A 25,039-nucleotide genomic window follows, 5' to 3' on the forward strand; every position below is an offset into this window, starting at 1 on the left:
GTGCCAATTTTTTGGAGATGTGTTGCCACCATAAATTTCTAAAGGATTTAATTTTTTACGAAGAAACGGAGAAATGTCAATCATTCACCTTCTCATCTATGTTTTTTGTTTTGTTGTGAAGAAAATATGGCTATAAAGACATTTTCAAATCATTTCATTTGACACAACGTCCCCACTGTTTTTGAATTACTGTTGTAGATCAGTGCATGAAAAATAGGAAATACCGAAAAAGTTTTACCAAAAAATGTCCATAATGGATAATGTTAAAAAAATGAATAACAAAAGAGAACAACTTAGGATATGCATGTAATACCAGTATGTAGGAGAAGTTGAGCGGGCTTTACACGCTACAATATATCTAACGATGTGTCGGTGGGGTCACGTCGTAAGTGACGCACATCCGGCATCGTTAGTGATATTGTAGTGTGTGAAACCTACGTGCGATTGCGATTGAACGAATAAACATTGATCGCATACTTGTCATTCAAAACGTAAAAATTGAACGTCGGGTTGTTCAATGTTCCCGAGGCAGCACACATCGCAGTGTGTGACACCTAGGAAACGATGAACTGCAGCTTACCTACGTCTCGCGGCTCCCGCCAGCTATGCGGAAGGAGATGGGTGGGATGTTTACGTTCCGCTCATCTCCGCCTCTCTGCTTCTATTGGCCGGCTGCCGTGTGACATCGCTGTGACGCCGAACATCCCTCCCACTCCAGGAAGTGGGTGTTAGCCTCCCACATCGAGGTCGTATGGTAGGTAAGTACGTGTGACGGCAATTAATAGTTTGTGCGACACGGTCAACAAATTAAACGTGCTGCACATACGTTGGGGGCGTGTCACATCACATACGATATCGTATGCTTAATTGTAAGGTGTAAAGCAGGCTTTACTCCACACATATCTTCCGCAGGGGTCTGTAGTGGATGTTAGCAAATAACTTATTTGATGCAGGCCAAATTATACAAGCACCTGTGATAATAAGACGCTGGAAGGAGCTTGCTGCAAATGTTCCATTTCAGCGAAAGTATACTTGGTGTATTATTTGGCCTCCAGATGTCTATAATTAAATATATGTGCAAACATTAATGTTGTGAAGCTTCCACTGGGATCTCGCTTGCCACACTGGCAAGGTGTAAGCTGGAGAGAACCAAACTTGCTCAGCTGTACAAGCAAGCGGCAAGCAGACAATTGCTGCAGTGCACAGTAAGGGGAGCTGTTGGCACGCCGAAAAGACACAGGCGCCTCTTCGCCTCATCTATATGATTCAGGCCTAGATACAAGCAGTCATGTTTCAACACCTCCGACTCCCAGATGCTGACAAGCTAAACAAGTTGTTTTGTCTCTGGGAGCTTTTCTGTGGTGATTAACTGCTTACAGTGAATACTAATTAAATGAAGGACTCCCAGGTTCATGAAATTTGTGTTTTAAAGCTTTCGGGGGCTTTTTCAAATTTTTTAAATTATTTATTCACAGTCTTCAGAAATGTCTAAATTATACAGAAGCTGCTTTATATTTTGTTGCCGATACGCACAAATTGGTGTTTATTTTTACAGCTGCTGTCGGTCAAACGTGTGTGATTTTAGGTCATTGTTTGAATATTCGATCCGATGGTTTGGAATAATTTTTTTCTAATTTCTACAGCCTGTTTGAGCTGGAAACCACAAAAGAGAAAATGAAATAACAGATATTAAAACATACGGTATGATATGGCGGATTCCTACAGGTTACACTGAGAAAATGTTAGAACAATTTGTAGCTGTAGAATTAGCAAGCGAGCACTTGTGAGACGCGTGGATGTTATTTGCTTATTTCTGCATCTTAAGTGTCTGTCTTTCCGGGAGCTGATAAGTACACAATAATGGATAGGAAAGTCAGGCTAAGATTTAAAAAAAAAAAAAATAATAATAATACTAAGATTATGAAGAACAAGTCAGAGCGTTTTTGCCGTACAATTGCTAGTTCTGGGTTGTGGAGAAGCTCTGTATTTTACGAAACAAAAATAAAAAAAATAAAATAACCACAAAAAGTATTCTTCTATTCACAAAAGAACAAGCACTTTGTAACATAAATTACCACTAATACACTTTCTGAATATACGGAATGTTTTGTAATGTTCTACCACCAGGGTCAGATTTGCCGAAGTAATATCCTATAAAAACAGTTATGTACCCCAACAGTCTACTAGAAGACAACCAAATTTAGATACAGTCATATGGAAAAGTTTGGGCCCCCCTATTAATGTTAACCTTTTTTCTTTATAACAATTTGGGTTTTTTCAACAGCTATTTCAGTTTCATATATCTAATAACTGATGGACTGAGTAATATTTCTGGATTGAAATGAGGTTTATTGTACTAACAGAAAATGTGTAATCCACATTTAAACAAAATTTGACCGGTGCAAAAGTATTGGCACCTTTATCAATTTCTTGATTTGAACACTCCTAACTACTTTTTACTGACTTACTAAAGCACTAAATTGGTTTTGTAACCTCATTGAGCTTTGAACTTCATAGGCAGGTGCATCCAATCATGAGAAAAGGTATTTAAGGTGGCCACTTGCAAGTTGTTCTCCTATTTGAATCTCCTATGAAGAGTGGCATCATGAGCTCCTCAAAACAACTCTCAAATGATCTGAAAACAAAGATTATTCAACATAGTTGTTCAGGGGAAGGATACAAAAAGTTGTCTCAGAGATTTAAACTGTCAGTTTCCACTGGGAGGAAAACATAGTAAAGAAATGGAAGAACAGAGGTACAGTTCTTGTTAAGCCCAGAAGTGGCAGGCCAAGAAAAATATCAGAAAGGCAGAGAAGAAGAATGGTGAGAACAGTCAAGGACAATCCACAGACCACCTCCAAAGACCTGCAGCATCATCTTGCTGCAGATGGTGTCAATGTGCATCGGTCAACAATACAACGCACGTTGCACAAGGAGAAGTTGTATGGGAGAGTGATGCGAAATAAGCAGTTTCTGCAAGCACGCCACAAACAGAGTCGCCTGAGGTATGCAAAAGCACATTTGGACAAACCAGTTACATTTTGGAAGAAGGTTCTGTGGACTGATGAAACAAAGATTGATTTGTTTGGTCATACAAAAAGGCGTTATGCATGGAGGCAAAAAAACACGGCATTCCAAGAAAAGCACTTGCTACCCACAGTAAAATTTGGTGGAGGCTCCATCATGCTTTGGGGCTGTGTGGCCATTGCCGGTACCGGGAATCTTGTTAAAGTTGAGGGTCGCATGGATTCAACTCAGTATCAGCAGATTCTTGACAATAATGTGCAAGAATCAGTGACGAAGTTGAAGTTACGCAGGTGATGAATATTTCAGCAAGACAATGATCCAAAACACCGCTCCAAATCTACTCAGGCATTCATGCAGAGGAACAATTACAATATTCTGGAATGGCCATCCCAGTCCCCAGACCTGAATATCATTGAAAATCTGTGGGATGATTTGAAGCGTGCTGTCCATGCTCGGCGACCATCAAACTTAACTGAACTGGAATTATTTTGTAAACAGGAATGGTCAAATATACCTTCATCCAGGATCCAGGAACTCATTAAAAGCTACAGGAAGCGACTAGAGGCTGTTATTTTTGCAAAAGGAGGATCTACAAAATATTAGTGTCACTTTTATGTTGAGGTGCCCATACTTTTGCACTGGTCAAATTATGTTCAAATGCGGATTGCACATTTTCTGTTAGTACAATAAACCTTATTTCAATCCAGAAATATTACTCAGTCCAACAGTTATTAGATATAGGAAACTGAAATATCAAAAACCCAAATTGTTATAAAGAAAAAAGGTTAACATTAATAGGGGTGCCCAAACTTTTTCATATGACTGTATCTCTTTGGAGCCCATTGCTTGCCTCTAGGTCTACAAGTGCTTTTCAATAAATTAGAATATCATCAAAAAGTTAATTTATTTCAGCTACTCAATACAAAATGTGAAACGCATATATTATATAGTCATTACACACAGAGGGATCTATATCAAGTGTTTATTTCTGTTAATGGTGATGATTATGGCTTACAGCCAATGAAAACCCAAAAGTCATTATCTCAGAAAATTAGAATATTTTATAAGAACTGAAAAAATTATTAACTCAGAAATGTTGGTGCCTACTGAAATGTTTATACAGTAAATGCACTCAATACTTGGTCGGGGCTCCTTTTGCATGAATCACTGCATTCATGCGGCGTGGCATGGAGGCGATCAGTCTGTGACACTGCTGAGGTGTTATGGAAGCCCAGGTTGCTTTGAAAACAGCCTTCAGCTCGTCTGCATTGTTGGGTCAGGTCTCTGATTTGCTTTCTCTAAACAAAAGTAAACAACTGAATGAACATCCTCAGAGCCAGGTGAGTCCATAATTTTTGCCAGGGGTTGTATATAAAGCAAACCGATCTCCGAACCCGAACTCTGTTTTTTGTTTTTTTGTGAACTCTGTATTTGGTATGAACACAGACACCGAAACTCAGGTTGGCTCATCTCTAATGGAGACCAGTTGCTGGAGTTTTGGGAGAAAATGTCCAATTCTCATTTGATGTAGAATTTTCACAGCTCCATGGTCTTTGTTGGAGTTTACGTTTCATTATGCACCAAATGTTTTCTATTGGTGAAAGGTCTTGACTGAAGCCCGCCAGCTCATCACCTGAACTATTCTTCTGAGAAGCTGTGCTACTGTAATGGATGCAGTATGTGGTTGTACTGAAATATCCAAGGCCTTCCCTGAAAAAGACATTGCCTTGATGGCATGGAGCTGATCAGCCTGTGGCACAGCTGAGGTGTTATGGAAGCCCAGGTTGCTTTGATAGCAGTCTTCAGCTCATCTGCATTGTTGGGTTTGGTGTCTCTCATCTTCCTCTTGACAACACTCCATAGATTCTCTATGGGGTTTAGGTCAGGCGAGTTTGCTGGCCAATTAAGCACAGTGATACTGTGGTTATTAAACCAGTAAACCAGGTATTCACACTTTTGGCAGTGTGGACAGGTGCCAAGTCCTGCTAGAAAATAAAATTTCCATTTCCAAAAAGCTTGTCAGCAGAGGGAAGCATGAAGTGCTGCAAACCTTCCTGGTAGATTGGTAGATGGCCGTGCTGACTTTGGTCTTCATAAAACACAGTGGACCTACACCAGCAGACGACATGGTTCCCCAAACCATCACTCATTGTGAAGACTTCACACTAGACCTCAAGCAGCTTGGATTGTGGTTTCTCCACTCTTCTTCCAGACTCTGGGACCTGGATTTCCAAATGAAATGCAAAATTTACTTTCATCTGAAAACAAAACCTCGGACCACTGACCAATAGTCCAGTTTTTTTTCTCCTTGGCCCAGGTAAGATGCTTGTGGTGTTGTCTATTGGTCATGAGTGGCTTGACACAAGGAATGCGACAGTTGTAGCCCATGTCCTGGATATGTCTGTGTGTGGTGGTTCTTGAAGCACTGACTCCAACAGCAGTCCACTCCTAGTGAATCTCCCCCCAAATTTTTGAATGCCCTTTTCTTAACAACCCTTTCAAGGCTGCGGTTATCCCTGTTGCTTGTGCACCTTTTTCTACCTATTTTTTTCCTTCCACTCAACTTTACATTAATATGCTTGGATACAGCACCCTGTGAACAGCCAGCTTCTTTAGCAATGACCTTTTGTGGCTTACCTTCCTTGTGGAGTGTGTCAATGACTGCCTTCTGGACACTCGTCAAGTCAGCAGTCTTCACAATGATTGTGTAGCCTACAGAACCATACTAAGGGACTATTTTAAACGCTTAGGAAGCCTTTGCAGGTGTTTTGCGTTAAGTATTCTAATTTTCTGAGATAATGACTTTTGGGTTTCCATTGGATATAAGCCATAATCATCAACATTATCAGAAATAAACACTTGAAATAGATTACTCTGTTTGTAATGACTCTAGATAAAATGTGTTTCACTTTTTGTATTGAATAACTGAAATAAGGGGTGCTTCACACACAGCGAGCTCGCTGCCGAGATCGCTGCTGAGTCACGCTTTTTGTGACGCAGCAGTGACCTCATTAGCGATCTCGCTGTGTGTGACAATGAGCAGCGATCTGGCCCCTGCTGCGAGATCGCTGCTCGTTACACACAGCCCTGGTTCGTTTTCTTCAAAGCCGCTCTCCTGCTGTGACACACAGATCGCTGTGTGTGACAGCAAGAGAGTGACAAATGAAGCGAGCAGGGAGCAGGAGCCGGCGTCTGACAGCTGAGGTAAGCTGTATCCAAGATAAACATCGGGTAACCAAGGTGGTTACCCGATATTTACCTTAGTTACCAGCCTCTGCAGCTCTCACGCTGCCAGTGCCGGCTCCGGCTCTCTGCACATGTAGCTGCTGTACACATCGGGTTAATTAACCCGATGTGTACAGCAGCTAGGAGAGCAAGGAGCCAGCGCTAAGCAGTGTGCGCGGCTCCCTGCTCTCTGCACATGTAGCTGCATTACACATCGGGTTAATTAACCCGATGTGTACTGTAGCTAGGAGAGCAAGGAGCCAGCGCTCAGTGTGCGCGGCTCCCTGCTCCCTGCTCACACTGGTAACTAATGTAAACATCGGGTAACCATACCCGATGTTTACCTTAGTTACCAGTCTCCGCAGCTTCCAGACGGCGGCTCCGTGCAAGCGCAGCGTCGCTTGCACGTCGCTGCTGGCTGGGGGCTGTTCACTGGTTGCTGGTGAGATCTGCCTGTTTGACAGCTCACCAGCGACCATGTAGCGATGCAGCAGCGATCCTGACCAGGTCAGATCGCTGGTCGGATCGCTGCTGCATCGCTAAGTGTGAAGGTACCCTTAGTTAACTTTTTGATGATATTCTAATTTATTGAGAAGCACTTGTATTTCTTATGGGTTGGTAAACACACAATTATATTAGACCTTGGAAATATTCTGCTTGATGAAATGCTGAGCCATTTATTCTGGAAGGCCTAAGGTATACTGATCAGACATAGTCAAAGTTATAAAACTCATGAATACAAGACATTTTTTCGCCCCGGTAAAAATAAATAAGCGTATACTCACCTCCAGTGCGGCTGCAGTTCCAGCGATGTCTGAAGTCGCGTTCCTGGTGGCCACATGACATTGTCATGACATGTGAACCCCGCGATCAATCAACGCCGGCTTCCTTCCTCCCACCTTCAGACATTTAAGCAGGAACATAATTCTCAGGTGTGAATGGGAAGCAGATATGATAAATTTGGTGTTATCGCTCACACACTCTCTCATACTGGTCACTGGAAGTCCAACATGGCACCTCATGGCAAAGAATTCTCTAATGATCTGAAATAAAGAGTTGTTGCTCTACATAAAGATAGCCAAATCTATAAGAAGATTATCAACACCCTGAAACTGAGCTGCAGCACAGTGGCCAATACTACAGTGGTTTAACAAGGCAGGTTCCACTCAAAACAGGCCTCGCAATGGTCGACCAAAGAAGCTCAGTGCACGTGTGGTTATCCACATGGATGTTATCCTGAGGAAGAAGTTGAAAACTTTGAAACGTGTAGATAAATAAACCACTGTTTTAATCATTACTGCATGGTTTGCACTTCTATTGAGCAATGTAGGAATCTACCACAAACCAATCACAGAATGGAAGAGTTGCTGTAAAAACGGGCATGAAAGAAGACGGGTTTTCCAGCCGCGCTATGAACCACACCGTTGAAGATTCCTTAAGATATTTTTATTGAGTCAATTCCAACGCGTTTCAAAGGCAAACTGCCTTCTTCCTCAGGGAATAAAAATTATTTTTATTCCCTGAGGAAGAAGGCAGTTTGCCTTTGAAACGCGTTGGAATTGACTCAATAAAAATATCTTAAGGAATCTTCAACGGTGTGGTTCATAGCGCGGCTGGAAAACCCGTCTTCTTTCATGCCCGTTTTTACAGCAACCACTCCTGACGGGGCCGCAGCTGGAACCAGCTCAGCACTCCCATACGCTGTCATAGGAGTTGTGACTATCACAACCAGACCAGGTGAGTGCATCTCTTCTTTTTTTACACCCTAAATATCGGGTAAGACCCTATTGCGCCCTTGTTTCCCCCACCACAGAGAATGGAAGAGTTGAAAGGGACCTCAAGGACCATTGGGTCCAAACCCCTGTGAGTGCAAGTTTTCCTAAATCATCCCCGCTATATGTTTATCCACCTTTCGCTTGAAGATTTCCATTGATGTAGAGCTCAACATCTCCAGTGGTAGTTTGTTCCACCCCCTGACTGCCCTCACTGCTAGAAAGTTTTTCCTAATGTCTAATCTGAATCTCCTTCCTTTTAGTTTTATCCCATTGCTTCTTGTCCTTCCTTTTGCTAATGAGAATAGGGTAGTTCCCTCTGCACTGTAGCTACCTTTCAGATATTTGTAGACCGCTATTAAGTCTTCTCTCAGTCTTCTCTTTTGAAAACTAAACATTCCTAGTTGTTTTATCCGGTCTTCACAGGACATACATGGTTTGCAAACCTTCTACCATCTTGGTTGCTCTTCTCTGGACCTGCTCCAATATATCGATGTCTTTCTTGAATTGGGGGGCACAGAACTGTACAAAGTATTCCAGGTGGGGTCTGACCAGGGCAAAATAAAGGGGAATAATAATGTCTCTTGATCTAGATTCAATGCTTGTCTTGATACATCTCACAATTGTGTTGGCCTTTTTAGCTGCAGCACCACATTGTTGGCTCATGTTGAATCTGGGATCTACTGTTATGCATAAGTCTTTTTCCCAGTGCTATCATCTAGTTCTATTCCTCCCATACTATATATGCTTTTTACATTTCTTTTACCCAGATGCAGGACCTTGTATTTGCCCTTTACCACTTCCTATCGACTCATGGGTGTGGGTACCCTTGTGTCTACTGTTCTTCCCTATAGCTCTCATGGCCACATGTCCTCAGCCAGGAGCTGTTAAATGAAGCAACATGGTTACACATATGTGTATGGCATTAGGGATTTAAAGAAAGCAAGTGCAGATCGTTTATCCAGACGTCTATACCCCTTTGCGGAGAAAATCAACTTTCAATCTTTTTGTAAATGAGTGTGGAAGGGCACCAAAGGCGTGCCGATTCCTGGCTCGTGTATTGTTTATATGCATTATTCAGCATTGCTGACAATTGTATAGTGGCACAGAACAGACATCAATCAAGTAGGGAATAATGCAGAAAATCAGTGCAATATTTAGGAATCGGAACACCCTCGGCGCATATTTGCAGCATCATAAAGATTTAAGTTTTATTTTCACAAGACAGAATATCCAGTTATGCCAGAGAAAGTATGTTTGAACTTTTACCACGCTATCCAGCACTGTAATTAGTGTGGTGACCCTACAGCTCCTTCCCTTTTAGGTTCCCTTTAAGTATTTATCACATCACTATGACTTCTAATCATATTTACTGCATTGAGCGAGACATGGGAGGACGACACTTTAGAAAAAGCAATTTATCATTTAGTGTTTATTTCCATAAGAACGGCATATGATAAGCCTCTTTGTGTCTCCACGAGCTCTCATCTAAAAGACGGTCATCTTTTGTATCGTCTCACACAACTCCTGCCAGCGGAAAGTTAAGACTTTGAAAAGAACAGTAACTATAGCATTATAATGCCAGAGGAGGTAATCTGAATAGTGATCGTGACCTGCACTGTCATTGAGCAAGCTGCTTTATAAGGGCAAGTACTGGGGAATGTATTACTAGGATAAAGCTTATGGCAGGTGAAAAAAGGGATATATCTAACAAGAGTTAGAAGAAAAACTCCTATAGGAGGAGGGTAACATGATTTTAGTGATAGTAGTAAGGTATAAAATTACCCGAAAACTAATCCGGTCCAAAACAAACTCCAGCAGAGCAATTACATTTTACTCTGGACACTCTAATTTACCCCCATCATAATGCTTTTTTATTCAATAGATGCAGGTATAAAATGAATATGAATGTAGAAAAAAATATTAAGGAATAGCATAATAATTACAAAAAAGCAAGGTCAAGTTAAAAGAACAGTAATATATCACTTTAAGCAACTACTAGTTACTAGTGATGAGCACTACCATGCTCGAGTGCTCGGCATTTGTAACTAGTGATGAGCAGCACTATGATGCTTGGGTGCCCAGTAACTCATAACCAGCAGTTGGATGCTCGATTAGGCGCAACTTGAGTACCCGAGTATAACGGACGTCAATGGAGGACTCCAGCATTTTTAGGGAGATTTCCAGGAAAAAATGCTTGAGTCCCCTATTGTCTTCTATTATATTAGGGGACTCGAGTTGCGCCCATCCGGGCATCCAACTGCACTTAAAGGGAACTAACCAGCAGGATTTTCATATATAAAGTGCAGCCAGTGCTATACTGGCAGTAGGATGCTGAATGTAAGCACAACTTTTCTTCAGAGATTGGATGTTTTATTTCAGAAATATGTGCAAGTAAAGTTCCAGCAATGCACTGATATTTGATTGACAGGGTGGGAATACGAGGGTTGGGTTTTGCTATCTATTCCCACCCCTGTCTCTCTGCCTGGCCTTCCTTCTTCTGTCACTATCATAGACATTAATTCCGGCGCGGGCAGACAAACAGGGCAGGAATAGATAGCAAAACCAGACCCACATATTCTCGTCCTGTTGCACCTGTCAGTCAAATAACCGTGCATTGCTGTAACTTTACTTGCACATATTTCTGAAATAAAACATCCAATCTCGGAACATAAAGTAGGCTTACATTCAGCATCCTAGTGACAGTATAGCACTGGCTTTACTTTATATATAAAAATCCTGCTGGTTGGATCACTTTAACAAGTAACGAGCAACTGAGCAGGGCAGTGCTTGCTCATCACTACCCGTTATACCTCTCCCCCAAAAGGTTAATTTCTAATAAGTATCACATCTATATAGTGCTCTACTGTTTCATTACTAGAGTAGATATCTTACCCAAGAAGCTTGCTCTAAAGTACAGCACCGGTGCCTGAAAGCTTATGGAGTACAGGACATGATATTCATAGTGAATCACTTCCGACTGCAGAGTTCCCTGCGGTGCAACACAGTTATCTTCTTCATGACTATCCTAAAAAACACACAGAAAAAGGACCTTAATATATTGAGCATTCAAAGACTTTTTATCCTATTGAAATATCAACTTAAATTACTATTTTACATAATATTTATATGAAGAGCTAAATAATTTTATAATGTGTATTTACTTAACTACTCCTTTGCTTTTAAACAGTAATTTTTAATTTTATTTGCTTCATAAATAAATAGTACCGATGAAAATAAGAAAATTTGTAATTTCCCACATCTGAGATGGCAGAAGACAGTTGGTGCTCAAAAAGCTCTATGGATAACTGTAACTGTCCTTTCAGGAGAACGTGCAGAAGCATGTCTGTGTCTGCCTCCAGATCCTCCCTCATTAGGCACCATCTGTCTTCTCCTATCTCCATAATCTCAAAATCTGACTTCACTGAATACAAATTTAATCTATGAATTTAGAGTGAAAGATCAGTCCACGAGGAGAAAAAAAATCAAAGTTTTCTGATAAAATACATTACAAAGTTGTTTATTTTTATGTGTACTATTAATTAAATAAAATTTAAAACAACCGTTACTCTTTAACCCCTTCATGACATGTGACATAAGTTTATGTCATGGTTGAAAAGGGGTTCCCGCAAAATGACATAAACTTACATCATGGTGATGATGTGGGTACAGAAGCTGTGTCCACATGGTCACCGCTGGGAGCTTAGCATAAATTATAACCGAGCCCTGGCTGTCATAGACAAGTGAGATGTCCGCACTGCCCTGGCTGTTCAACACCTTAAGTTCAACGATCAATAGTGATCACAGCAATTAGGAGGCTAGAAGAGGGAATGTGCTCCCTCTCCCACCTGATTGGGACCCCAATTGTTGTCATGACTACCACCCAAGGTCAAACAATGACCTCCGGCTCTGCCAGCTATGAAGGTCTGGAAAACCATGCCAAGAGCATGGTTTAAAATGCGTTCTGCCAGTGTAACACTGACCGATGTACTGTATTGTAATGTATGTGTACTGCAATGCATTACACCAGGGATCAGAGTAATAAAAGTTAAAGTCCCATATAAGGACTAGGTAAAAAAGTGAGAAAAAAGTGAAAAAATAATTATAAAAATATTTTTAAAAAACATCACAATATAAAGACCACAAAAATGAAGAAAAAAATACATTGATACATATAGTATATTTATGCAATAACAAAAATAAACAAAAAAAATACACATTTTGCATTGCTCAGTCAGAACAACCCAATCTATAAAAATGAGAGGAAAGGCAATGGAATCCACCCGGATTTGGATCTCCGCTGGATCCCATTGCCTTTCCTCTAATTTACCGGGTGCTGCTTCCATCGTCTTCTTGCGGAACTCCCTGGATTGATTGTCCAACATGTTGAAGGAAAGGTAAGCTGGCTTTTTTATATTTTCACAAACTATAAAAATGTCACACTATTTAACCCCTTTAGTGACACCGTAAACAAGTAAATTAAAGATGTGGCAAAAAAACTATGCTTTTTTTTGCCATTCCGCTCCAAAAAAGTAGTCTACAAGTTAAAAAAAAATCACATATTAATGAAAATTGTATTGCTGAAAAAACAAGGTCTTATTCTGCTCTGTCAGCGGAAAAATACAAAAGCTATAGCTCTCAGAATATAGAAAAACCTTGTTTTCTATAAAATTCTTTTATAATGTGTAAAAGCAGAAAAACACCAAAAAATTATATAAATGTGGTTTTGCTGTAATCTTACTGACCTTAGGAATAAAGCCTTCTTATTAATTTCGGAATAGAAAGCAATCAAAAAAATGTTATGAGCCTGAAAATGGTACCAATAAAAAACATTCGCACATCCCACAAAAAGACAATCCCTCACATGACACTATCGGCAGAAATATAGAAAAATTATAGCTCTTAAAATAAATATTGCAATGCAGAAAAATTTAGTGTGATAGTAGCCAAACATAAAAAAATATATAAATCTGGTATTGCTTTAAACCCGAAGAATAAATCCGTCTAATCATCATGATTTAGACAAAACCCCTGACGGAATATTAATTATAAAGACGCAAATGGAGTCACCTTTGATCTAACAGTGTCCGTTTTTTGTGGTTGGCCAAAGTTTTATGCATTTCTGAAAAGGACACCGCTGCTGAACAGAGGTAAGATGGTGTCCAGAGTAACTCTCCTGCTTCATTATTATGAATGAGGGGGTGTCATCTAAATCAACAGGAGATTTAGATGGAAATGCAGATGTAAGTGCTCAGCATGGAGCACAGGATAAATGTGATACAACATGTTATGTAAAATAAATAAAAGCTTCAACTCATTCCAAAAAAAGAACTAGGTCCCCACTAAGGTCCATTATGTCTCAGTAGAAATTTAGGGGGGTTTCACGTTACCGGTAGACCAAAGGCTCTGGAAAAGGGCTATGGCTCCTCGCCTCCCAAAAGAAATCTAGCGAATTCCACGCTCCCAAATCCAAATGTCTCCCTCCCTTCTGAGCCCTATAGTGTGCTTATACCAAATTTAACGTCCACGTTTGGCTTTTCTGTTGCGATGGGAGCCCACTTAATTTATAGGCTAATATATTTCCACAAGCTTGAGCTTGGAACAATGTATGGACACTACAATGTACTGGGTAGTATGATTTCAGATTTGCAATTTTCACTCAGCAACATCCATTGTTGCTTGTTTCTCAAACACCCAAGACATCAAAATTGTAAGCACACCTGTGGATAAATTCACACAGGCTGCAAATTTTCGAAATGGGGTCTCTTGGGGAATTCTGCTCTTCTGGCACCTAGGGGCTCTGTATATGGATTCTGGAAAGTATTCTAGAACGATCTGTGCTCCAAGAGTCGACTAGTACTCCTTCCCTCCTGAGTCTCCCCCCTGTGGCTAAGCAGTACTGTACAGCCACATGTGGGCTATTAATACATGCAACAGAAATTGTGTATAACATTTTGGTTTCATTTGCACTTATTTTTTCCCTTGTGAAAATGTAAAATCTGGGGTCTATAGATAAATTCTGTGAGGGCTGTAGTTTCCAAACTGGAGTTACTTGTGGAGAGTTTCCACTGTTTAAGCATATCAGGGACTCTGCAAATGCAACATGGCATCCGCTATCTACTTAAGGCAAGTTTGCGTTCCAGAATCAAATGCTGCTCCTTCCCTTCCGAGCCCTACCATGTGCCAAAACAATAGTTTTCCACCACAAATCAGGTATTGGCTTACTCCAGAGTAAATGCACAACAAATTACAATTGTCGCTTTTTTATTCTTGTTACTCTCGAGAAAAGGAAAAATTTGGGGCTAAGGCTATGTGCACACTGGGAAATGGAATTTTCTTGAGAAAATTCCGCATGCTCTCAAAGATTACGGCACCCGCGGTAAAAAACCGCGGCAAACCGCACCCGAAAACCGCATGCGGTTTGCCGCGGTTTGCTGCGGTTTCACCGCGGTATTGTTTGTGGTATTGCCGCGGTTTTGCCGCATGCAGGTTGGGATGTGCTTTATTGCATTCAATGCAATAAAGCACATTGAAAAAAAAAAAAAAAAAGTCATTTAATTCTGAGATAGTAGATAGATAGACAGAAGAATAGATAGAGGGATAGATACATAGACAGACAGACAGATAGAGGACAGATCGCTACATTTCCCACGGTTCACATTACCGGCCGTGGGAAATGACCGGTAATTACCTCTGCTGTCTGCTGCATTCATTCAGCGCGGTGTCTGTGACAGTCGCGGCTGGATGTAAGCAGCGCAGGACGTCGGAGCTGTGGATTACGCCGGAGCTTTGGTGCGGTAGGGGTTAATAAAATGGTGAACGAGGCTTGTTTGTTTTATTTAAAATAAAGGATTTTTCGGTGTCTGTGTTTTATTCACTTTACTTACGGGTTGATCATGTCAGCTGTCTCATAGACGCTGCCATGATCAAGCCTGGAGTTAATGGCGGTGATCCACCACCATTAACCCCTTGTATTACCCTGACCACCACTGCTACACGGCGGCAGGAAGAGCCGAGGACACGCCGGTGCTGCCGCATAATGGATGCGACAGTGCCGGGGCAGCTGCGGCTGATATTCTCAGCTGCAGGACGAGGAGTGAGGCGGGGGACATTAACCCTGCCCCTCTCCCTCCCCAGCCTGAGAATACCGGGCCGCCGCTGTGTGCTTACCTCGGCTGGACGGTAAATATGCAGCAGAGCCCACGTTCTTTGTTTTCTATATGTCCGTTTTCTTTCTATGTGTGTTCTATGTGTCTGTGTTCTATGTCTGTGATCTGTGTGTGTTTACTCTGCACGGCTTCCTCTTCCTGTAATGACATCACTTCCCTGCAAAACCGCAGACAGGCGATGTACATTACCGGAGGTAAACCGCGAAATACCGCAGGGAATAACGCAGGAAAATGCACAGAATTTGCTGCCTGCGTTATTCCCTGCAGGATTTCACGATTACATTGGAGTCAATGGAGTAAATCCCGCAGCGACGTGCGGAAAAGAATTGACATGCAATTGTTTTTGCTGCGGGAATCCCGCAGCAAAACATGCAGCTGTCAAAATCCGCCTAGTGCGCACAGGATTTTTTTTTCCCATAGGTTTTGCTGGTGATTCACTGCAGAGATGTTATGAACATTTTCTGCAGCGAAACATGCCGCAAAACCGCAAAAAATCTGCGACAAAATCCGGTAAGTGCGCACATAGCCTAAAGGAACATTTGTGTGGGATAAAGTAAAATTTCCATTTTTTTACTCACACGTTGGTTTAATTCCTGTGAAGCACCTAAATGGTTAATGAACTTGTTCAATGTGATTTTGAGTACTATGAGAGGTGCAGTTATTAAAATAGTGTCACTTTTTCGTATATTCTTTCACATAGGCCCCTCAAAATCAATGCAAATGGGATGTGGTCCTTAAAAAAAAAAAATAGTTTTGTAAATTTTGTTGGATATTTATTAATTTTTATTACTAATTTTCTGTGGTACAACAATCTACAGTAGTTTACGGGCATAAAAACTCAACGTTTGAAAATTGCAAAAAATTTAGAAATTTCTTTGTCAAATTTTTGATATTGTCATAAATAAACACAAATCATTTGAACCAAAATTTACCACGAACATGAAATACAAAGTGTCATCAAAAAATACTCAGAATCACTTGGCTATATTGAAGTGTTGAAGAATTCTAACCTCATAATGTGACATTAGTCAGAGTTGAAAAAATTGCCTGGTCAGGAAGGTGAAAACAGGTTTGTGGATGAAATACTTAAGGAAGAACCTTTGTTTAGAGCAACAAAGTATTTGGAAATATCTTAAGCGGTGACTCATAATAGGATCTATCAGGTTTGCTTTATGATGTCTGTCATTTTAACACATATGCTACATTATTTGCTCAGGTAAAATGAAGAAACGTTCAATTTAGATATGAACCTTAGCCTAACATTTCTATGGACTTTTATAGCTGAACAAGTAACAAAAGAGTGTCCTTTTGACATAAATTTAGCTGATATAGTTCAGTAGACAATTGGAACCAAATATGTACTGTGCTTAACTAAAGAATTTACAGTTATATCTGTTATTCAAGCTCGGATCTATTGAAATTGCTGAGGCTGCGGAGCAATACCTCACACAACCTATTAATAGATGTGGCACTAATTTTGTAAAAAAAATAAATAAAAAGACAGCCATATTTTGTAAGCCTTGAAATTCCCTTGAAAAGGTAAAATATGTATGTATACAGTACAGACCTAACGTTTGGACACACCTTCTCATTCAAAGAGTTTTCTTTATTTTCATGACTCTGAAAATTGTAGATTCACATTGAAGGCATCAAAGCTATGAATATACACATGTGGAATGAAATACTTAACAAAAAAGTGTGACACAACTGAAAATATGACTTATATTCTAGGTTCTTCAACGTAGCCACCTTTTGCTTTGATTACTGCTTTGCACACTCTTGGCATTCTCTTGATGAGCTTCAAGAGGTAGTCACCGGAAATGGTCTTCCAACAGTCTTGAAGGAGTTCCCAGAGATGCTTAGCACTTGTTGGATCTTTTGCCTTCACTCTGCGGTCCAGCTCACCCCAAAACATCTCGATTGGGTTCAGGTCTGGTAATTGTGGAGGTCAAGTCATCTAGCATAGCATCCCATCACTCTCCTTCTTAGTGAAATAGCCCTTATACAGCCTGGAGGTGTGTTTGGGGTTATTGTCCTGTTGAAAAATAAATGATGGTCCAACTAAATGCAAACCGGATGGAACAGCATGCCGCTGCAAGATGCTGTGGTAGCCATGCTGGATCAGTATGCCTTCAATTTTTAATAAATCCCCAACAAAGTCACCAGCAAAGCACCCCCACACCATCCCACCTCCTCATCCATGCTTCACGGTGTGAACCAGGCATGTATAGTCCATCCGTTTACCTTTTCTGCGTTGCACAAAAACACGGCGGTTGGATCCAAAGAGCTCAAATTTGGACTCATCAGACCAAAGCACAGATTTCCACTGGTCTAATGTCCATTTCTTGTGTTCTTTAGCCCAAACAAGTCTCTTCTGCTTGTTGCCTGTCCTTAGCAGTGGTTTCCTAGCAGCTAATTTACCATGAAGGCCTGCTGCACAAAATCTACTCTTAACAGTTGTTCTAGAGATGTGTCTGCTGCTAGAACTCTGTGTGGCATTGACTTTGTCTCTAATCTGAGCTGCTTTTAACCTGTGTTTTCTGAGGCTGGTGACTCAGATAAACTTATCCTCCACAGCAGAGGTGACTCTTGGTCTTCCTTTCCTAGGGCGGTCCTCATGTGAGCCAGTTTCTTGTAGCGTTTGATGGTTTTTGCCACTGCACTTGAGGACGCTTTCAAAGTTTTCCAAATTTTTCGGACTGACTGACCTTCATTTCTTAAAATAATGATGGCCACTCGTTTTTTTTTACTTGGCTGCTTTTTTCTTGCCATAATACAAATTGTAACAGTCTATTCAGTAGGACTATCAGCTGTGTATCCACCAGACTTCTGCACAACACAACTGATGGTCCCAACCCCATTTATAAGGCAATAAATCTCACTTGTTAAACCTGACAGGGCACACCTGTGAAGTGAAAAACATTTCCGGTGACTACCTCTTGAAGCTCATCAAGAGAATGCCAAGAGTGTGCAAAGCAGTAATCAAAGCAAAAGGTGGCTACTTTGAAGAACCTAGAATATAAGACATATTTTCAGTTGTTTCACACTTTTCTGTTAAGTATTTCATTCCACATGTGTAATTCATAGTTTTGATGCCTTCAGTGTGAATCTACAATTTTTAGAGTCATGAAAATAAAAAAACGAAAGGGTGTCCAAACTTTTGGTCTGTACTGTGTGTATATATATATATATATATATATATATATATATATATATATACACACACATATATATATATATATATATATATATATATATATATACACACACACACACACACATACACCCCAAACCCACCCATCGACACCCACCCACTCACACACACACATATGTGGCTATGTAATGCCAAAAATATAAAATGCCAAACCTTGTGTATATATACACTGTATAGAAAATACATAGTAGGAAAATGTATTTCTCCGTGCTTTTCCCTTTAAATTTCATTTAATTCTAGAGAAAAATACTAAACCTGGAAATGAATGATACATGTGCGAGGAGATAATTTAGCCCCCAGTGTGTCAGTATGCGGAATTTTTCTTGAGTTCCTGAAGCAGCCTTGTAAAAATCTTACTCATTCCTTATAGATTTGTCAATTTAGCTTGCAATTTAAGACAAAATAGCGTAAAAACAAAAAAATATGAAGGAATTGTTAGAATTTTCTTTCCTGTACTTTCTTGGGGCAGAATAGTTACTAAAATAAAAATCATGGTAATGTTTCCAACAGCAAGCAGCGTGTTTTCTAACCTTCAGATTCAAAATACAATGTAGATTCTTAATCTAAATAGTTTCTACAGGAAACACCAGTACTCGTATTGAAAAGCTCAGCTTTGTACCTTACACTTCATTCATAGTTAGTAGTGCGTGGACTTCCCACAATATAGAGAAAACCTGTGTAGACTTTATTTCTATCTTCATAGCTTAAACAATCATAATATATTCTATTAATCTATTCTTTTATCAGTCATGCCATTAAAATTACCTATCAAATAATGTATAAGTTCCCCATCTTGCCCCCACACCAGCATTGACCCATTGAGACATTTTGAAGGAGTCCTGTAATATTTGACACCAAGATGTTAGTAGCAACTGTGAGGTGCAGCCTACATAGATTAGACTTGTTTTTCCTTTTTTCCTTCAGTCGCAATCCGCCGTTTTGGAAAACAGTGTAATCCGTTAACGGATTCCACTGATTCCCATAGACTTGTATGGACGACGGATTGCGACTGATGGACCTGTGTTGCTTCCGCTGGCCGACACTGCGTTGCTTCCGCCGGCTGACGCTGCGTTGCTTCCGCCGGGCGGAAGGAACGCAGCATGCAACTTTTTTTTGTGCGTTAAAATGACGAAGAGCGGCAGATTCCGTCGGCGTCCGTTGTTTTTATAATGGACACCTATGGTGACGGATTCCGTTAACGCAACCGTCTTTACACAACTGCGCATTCCCAGATGTGTAAAGTCAAGAAAAAAAAAACTAACGGATTGCGTTCTTTTGTATGATCCGTTGCATCCGTTGTGCCACTATATGCAACGCATCCGTTGCATCGGTCACACAACGCAATGCAACGGATGTCCTTCAATGCAAGTGTGAAAGTAGCCTAATATGTGTCAAAGTTGCATCCCCATGAAAGCCAGAACCCAAGTTTACCAGAAGAATATTGTCCAAGCATTAAAATGCCTGCAGATGAGGACACATTTACTGTATCTAATTTCCACTGTACAGATCTGATGCTCATGTGCCCATCACAGGTGCTTTTGGCATTGGACATGGATTGCCATGTGCATTCTTTTCCAGCAATTTGTGCATTGGCGACATGAGGTCCTCTAGGACTGGACTTGGTTCTCCACATGAATCAATGAACCTTGGATGTGTTGACCAAGTTGCCAGCCTACAGGTAGTCATTACAAAGACATTTGGTAAGTGATAACCACTACATATCAGGAACATATCACAAGACCTTCTGTTTGGGAAAAGCTCTTAGGGTAAGTTCACACAGTGCGTTTTTCGCGGCGTTTTTGGACGTTTTTCGGCTGCAAAACCAAGTTACCAAGTTGTCTATTTAATCACCATGTTTATATTTGCCTACATTTATAGTACATGGTGCTGAGAAGACAGGTCATCTAAATATTATACTTTGCTTTGATACTTTGATAATATTGTGTAAGGACAACAGTAAGTAAGGCTTTCAATGTATTCGCCCAATAATTTGTCAGATCTTCAAAATAGAAATTAAATGTTAATACTGCAAATTAAGTATTTTCCAAGCATTACTTTCAACAGAAAATGGGCTATACAGCCTCTGTTTACCTCTCAAGCATGCTCACACACTAGACAAACCCAAGGTCAGCCGTGATCACTCACTGCAGCAATGACCTCCCGCACACACGCATCAATTTTCTTCTTTCTCGCAGTCAAGAGCTCTCTTAAAATCAGCTCACAATAGTATAGAGATGATTTGAATTGTATCCAAGAAAAACAAAACACATTTATTCTGCTTCTTGAAAATGCCAATTGAAAGAAGACAGTTTTAGAAGATTGGATGGGGTCACCTTAGGGTAAATTTAATCATAAAGTGAAGTGATGATTACTAGGGACATTTAATATATTTCTTTACAAAAGTCAAGATTTCTAAAGTTGCTGCAGAAGCAGCCAGCATATTTGCAATTGTGAAGAAAAATAAAAAATAAAAAAAATATTTTGGAGGATTTCGGGTTGTGGTTTTTTTTTTGTATTGTTTTGTTTTTAAAATGCAAAATGCATTGAGTATAGAAAGGAGAGGATCGCTTTGAGCAACCCTGGTCCATGGTATAGGTCAGTGCGTTGTTCTGGCCATTTATAAAAGTTGCACAAATTTTCTGAGCTTCCAGGTTTCTCAACGTGGCTTGGATTCACCAGCCTGCTGTGATGTTATTTGAGTAGCGCACATGTGACGGCTCCCCAACCTGGCAAATCACAAACTAAGGCTGAGATCCCAGAGGGAAAGGAAATTCAGGCAGAACACGAACTCAGATGATGGACAGGGGTTGCACACAGCAATCTGCTAATCTTAAATTATGTAGGGAATTCGTTTTATATTATGCTACTCATTATAATACCAATGGTTGCAAAAATTGTTCCTTTTTGGAGCTAGCTATCTTATAAGGGAAAGACAACCCTGTGTCTAGGGAAGATGGTGACCCTTGACAGAACCTACTGCTGGTCCCTAGGGTCCCTCACTACCCTAGATGGGTTACGCACCTATGCACCGAGACAGATATCTGACCCTAGGTATCCCTAGTGCTAGGCCCTAAATAGGGAATGGATGAGATGAGCTCTTCCTGAACCCCACTAAACAACTATAGAAGACACAAAGGGGACACACAGGGAGATAAGCATGAACTACTTATCATTTGATGACTCAGGTAGACGTTCAGCAGAGCTTTCAGCAACGATACCACAGAGGAAAAAACAAAAAGCCAGCACTAAATGTGCACTTCAGCACTAAACATTCCAAACTGTACTTATTATAAAAATTTTGAGATTTTTGGCAAAAAATTGCAATTTCTTGAGCTGCCTCGCCACGTCATGGCAAATCTCATTTGAGGCAGTCCTACATACCACAGAGGAGTACAGAAAATTTGCTGCTTGCAACCTCAGCTTGAAGGAACTGAAAATATCATCAGCACAGTCCAAGAAAGAAAGGGGTATTTAAACACCAAGGAATACTGATAATCAACAGCTGAGTGGAAGTTGAGCTCATGCTGGGTCCAAATGGGAGAGAGATGAATCCAGCAGGAAAGCTACCTATCCAATGAATACTGACAGCAGGAACAATGGAAAGTCAGGGAGCATTCTGCGCAGCCTGATGCTGTAATCTTATATGGCCAGCAACCACATGACTGTCTGTCAAACGTGACTCACCTGTGACACTTTAATGAGCCTTGACATATGACTATGGATATTGGCCAACCCAAACACCTATCTGCAGACAGCTGTTTTGCTAATTTCCCTAATAAAGTTGCAAGGAAAGATTTTAAATTATAGTTTAGCAACCACCAATTGGTAACACTTAGTAACAGTTTCATTTCTCTAGAGAAAGCAACTTTGTAAACTTTTTCCATGGAACATTGCCAATAAGATTTCATAATTGGCTAGCCAGACTATTGCCACCATAACTACTCCAATTAGTGCCCTACAGGCAACAACAGTGTAAGCCTGGCCCTACTTACACACATCAATGTAATTTGCAGCAGTGACCTAACTAACTATATGACCATAAGTTTAAATTATTTACAGGATATTTTCCACTTCTATCCAGCTACAGTATATGACAAAACTCACATGATAACACAGAGCATTTATTATTCTTAGCACGATGATATAAAACATGCTGAATGTTTGCATTTTTAGTGGATTAAAAAACAATAAGTCTCCAAGCAAACACAGATACAAGAACATGACATTCTGGGAAACTCCAATAGACATATCCAACCAATTCATCTTAAATCTGCTGCCATGTGTTATTTCAGCCAAATGATATGACTCATGTACCAAAGAACAATACACTGACTCCTTGACTTTATGCGCTGGATCTTTGCAATGTTAAGAGCAAAATAATGAGGCTGTGTACTGCAAAAACCTCCAGCAGGCACACACAATATGAAGCTGCATATCCTCTAAAACAAGAATCTTATAGGGGTTGTGAATTGAGAATAAGTAATTACCTATCTACAGGTGAGGACAGGGGCAGTTTGTTGGGGCTCCGAGTGCAGGTACTTCCACCAAATTTGGACAGTAAAGCACTTTGATCTTGGGCATCCCATTTAGAATAGAGCAGTGGTGCATATACCCACTCTATTCATTTCCTATAACACCGCAGACAACTGCAATTGGCTTTTTCTGGCTGTTACATAGATGAATAATGGAGTAGCGGTTAGTGATGCGCAATACTGCTGTCATGTGTCTGGATTCAAACCCTTGAGTCTTCTTTATGGTCGGCTTCTCTGTCCGCCGGACCACAGTAGATTTATCTTCTCTTCGGGTGTTTAGTTTCGGTTATCCATGCTTTTGTTCTATTAGAATAACAGGTTAATTCATTTACTTATTTGCCTGCCCAATCACCTTTTTGGAATAGCTTTATATAAGTTCCTCCTGCTGATATTTCCTGCTGGTGATATTTTGAAGTCCAGCCATATTGCTGATAGTTTCTGCCAGTCAGTGGAAGACCAGCAAGGATACTTCTCTCTGCTGTTTCTGTTCTCCACTCTGCACCTACAGTTAGGTCCAGAAATATTTGGACAGTGACACAAGTTTTGTGATTTTAGCTGTTTACAAAAACATGTTCAGAAATACAATTATATATATAATATGGGCTGAAAGTGCACACTCCCAGCTGCAATATGAGAGTTTTCACAACCAAATCGGAGAAAGGGTTTAGGAATCATAGCTCTGTAATGCATAGCCTCCTCTTTTTCAAGGGACCAAAAGTAATTGGACAAGGGACTCTAAGGGCTGCAATTAACTCTGAAGGAGTCTCCCTCGTTAACCTGTAATCAATGAAGTAGTTAAAAGGTCTGGGGTTGATTACAGGTGTGTGGTTTTGCATTTGGAAGCTGTTGCTGTGACCAGACAACATGCGGTCTAAGAAACTCTCAATTGAGGTGAAGCAGAACATCCTGAGGCTGAAAAAAAAGAAAAAATCCATCAGAGAGATAGCAGACATGCTTGGAGTAGCAAAATCAACAGTCGGGTACATTCTGAGAAAAAAGGAATTGACTGGTGAGCTTGGGAACTCATAAAGGCCTGGGGGTCCACAGATGACAACAGTGGTGGATGATCGCCGCATACTTTCTTTGGTGAAGAAGAACCCGTTCACAACATCAACTGAAGTCCAGAACACTCTCAGTGAAGTAAGTGTATCTGTCTCTAAGTCAACAGTAAAGAGAAGACTCCATGAAAGTAAATACAAAGGGTTCACATCTGGATGCAAACCATTCATCAATTCCAAAAATAGACAGGCCAGAGTTAAATTTGCTGAAAAACACCTCATGAAGCCAGCTCAGTTCTGGAAAAGTATTCTATGGACAGATGAGACAAAGATCAACCTGTACCAGAATGATGGGAAGAAAAATGTTTGGAGAAGAAAGGGAACGGCACATGATCCAAGGCACACCACATCCTCTGTAAAACATGGTGGAGGCAACGTGATGGCATGGGCATGCATGGCTTTCAATGGCACTGGGTCACTTGTGTTTATTGATGACATAACAGCAGACAAGAGTAGCCGGATGAATTCTGAAGTGTACCGGGATATACTTTCAGCCCAGATTCAGCCAAATGCCGCAAAGTTGATCGGACGGTGCTTCATAGTACAGATGGACAATGACCCCAAGCATACAGCCAAAGCTACCCAGGAGTTCATGAGTGCAAAAAAGTGGAACATTCTGCAATGGCCAAGTCAATCACCAGATCTTAACCCAATTGAGCATGCATTTCACTTGCTCAAATCCAGACTTAAGACGGAAAGACCCACAAACAAGCAAGACCTGAAGGCTGCGGCTGTAAAGGCCTGGCAAAGCATTAAGAAGGAGGAAACCCAGCGTTTGGTGATGTCCATGGGTTCCAGACTTAAGGCAGTGATTGCCTACAAAGGATTCGCAACAAAATATTGAAAATAAAAATATTTTGTTTGGGTTTGGTTTATTTGTCCAATTACTTTTGACCTCCTAAAATGTGGAGTGTTTGTAAAGAAATGTGTACAATTCCTACAATTTCTATCAGATATTTTTGTTCAAACCTTCAAATTAAACGTTACAATCTACACTTGAATTCTGTTGTAGAGATTTCATTTCAAATCCAATGTGGTGGCA

At 40.5% G+C, this 25,039-nt stretch overlaps 1 protein-coding gene across 1 annotated transcript in view; it reads right to left on the minus strand.

The window, feature by feature from the left end:
* ATG10 (autophagy related 10) overlaps positions 1 to 25,039 on the minus strand; it is a 321,978-nt gene that overhangs the window by 111,072 nt on the left and 185,867 nt on the right. The window contains exon 4 of the mRNA XM_075342003.1: positions 10,920 to 11,052. Coding sequence (XP_075198118.1) covers positions 10,920 to 11,052 — 133 coding nt within the window. The remainder of the gene's footprint in view (positions 1 to 10,919; positions 11,053 to 25,039) is intronic.

This window comes from Anomaloglossus baeobatrachus, chromosome 1, assembly GCF_048569485.1.
Source record: "Anomaloglossus baeobatrachus isolate aAnoBae1 chromosome 1, aAnoBae1.hap1, whole genome shotgun sequence".
Classification (NCBI taxonomy): Eukaryota; Metazoa; Chordata; class Amphibia; order Anura; family Aromobatidae; genus Anomaloglossus; species Anomaloglossus baeobatrachus.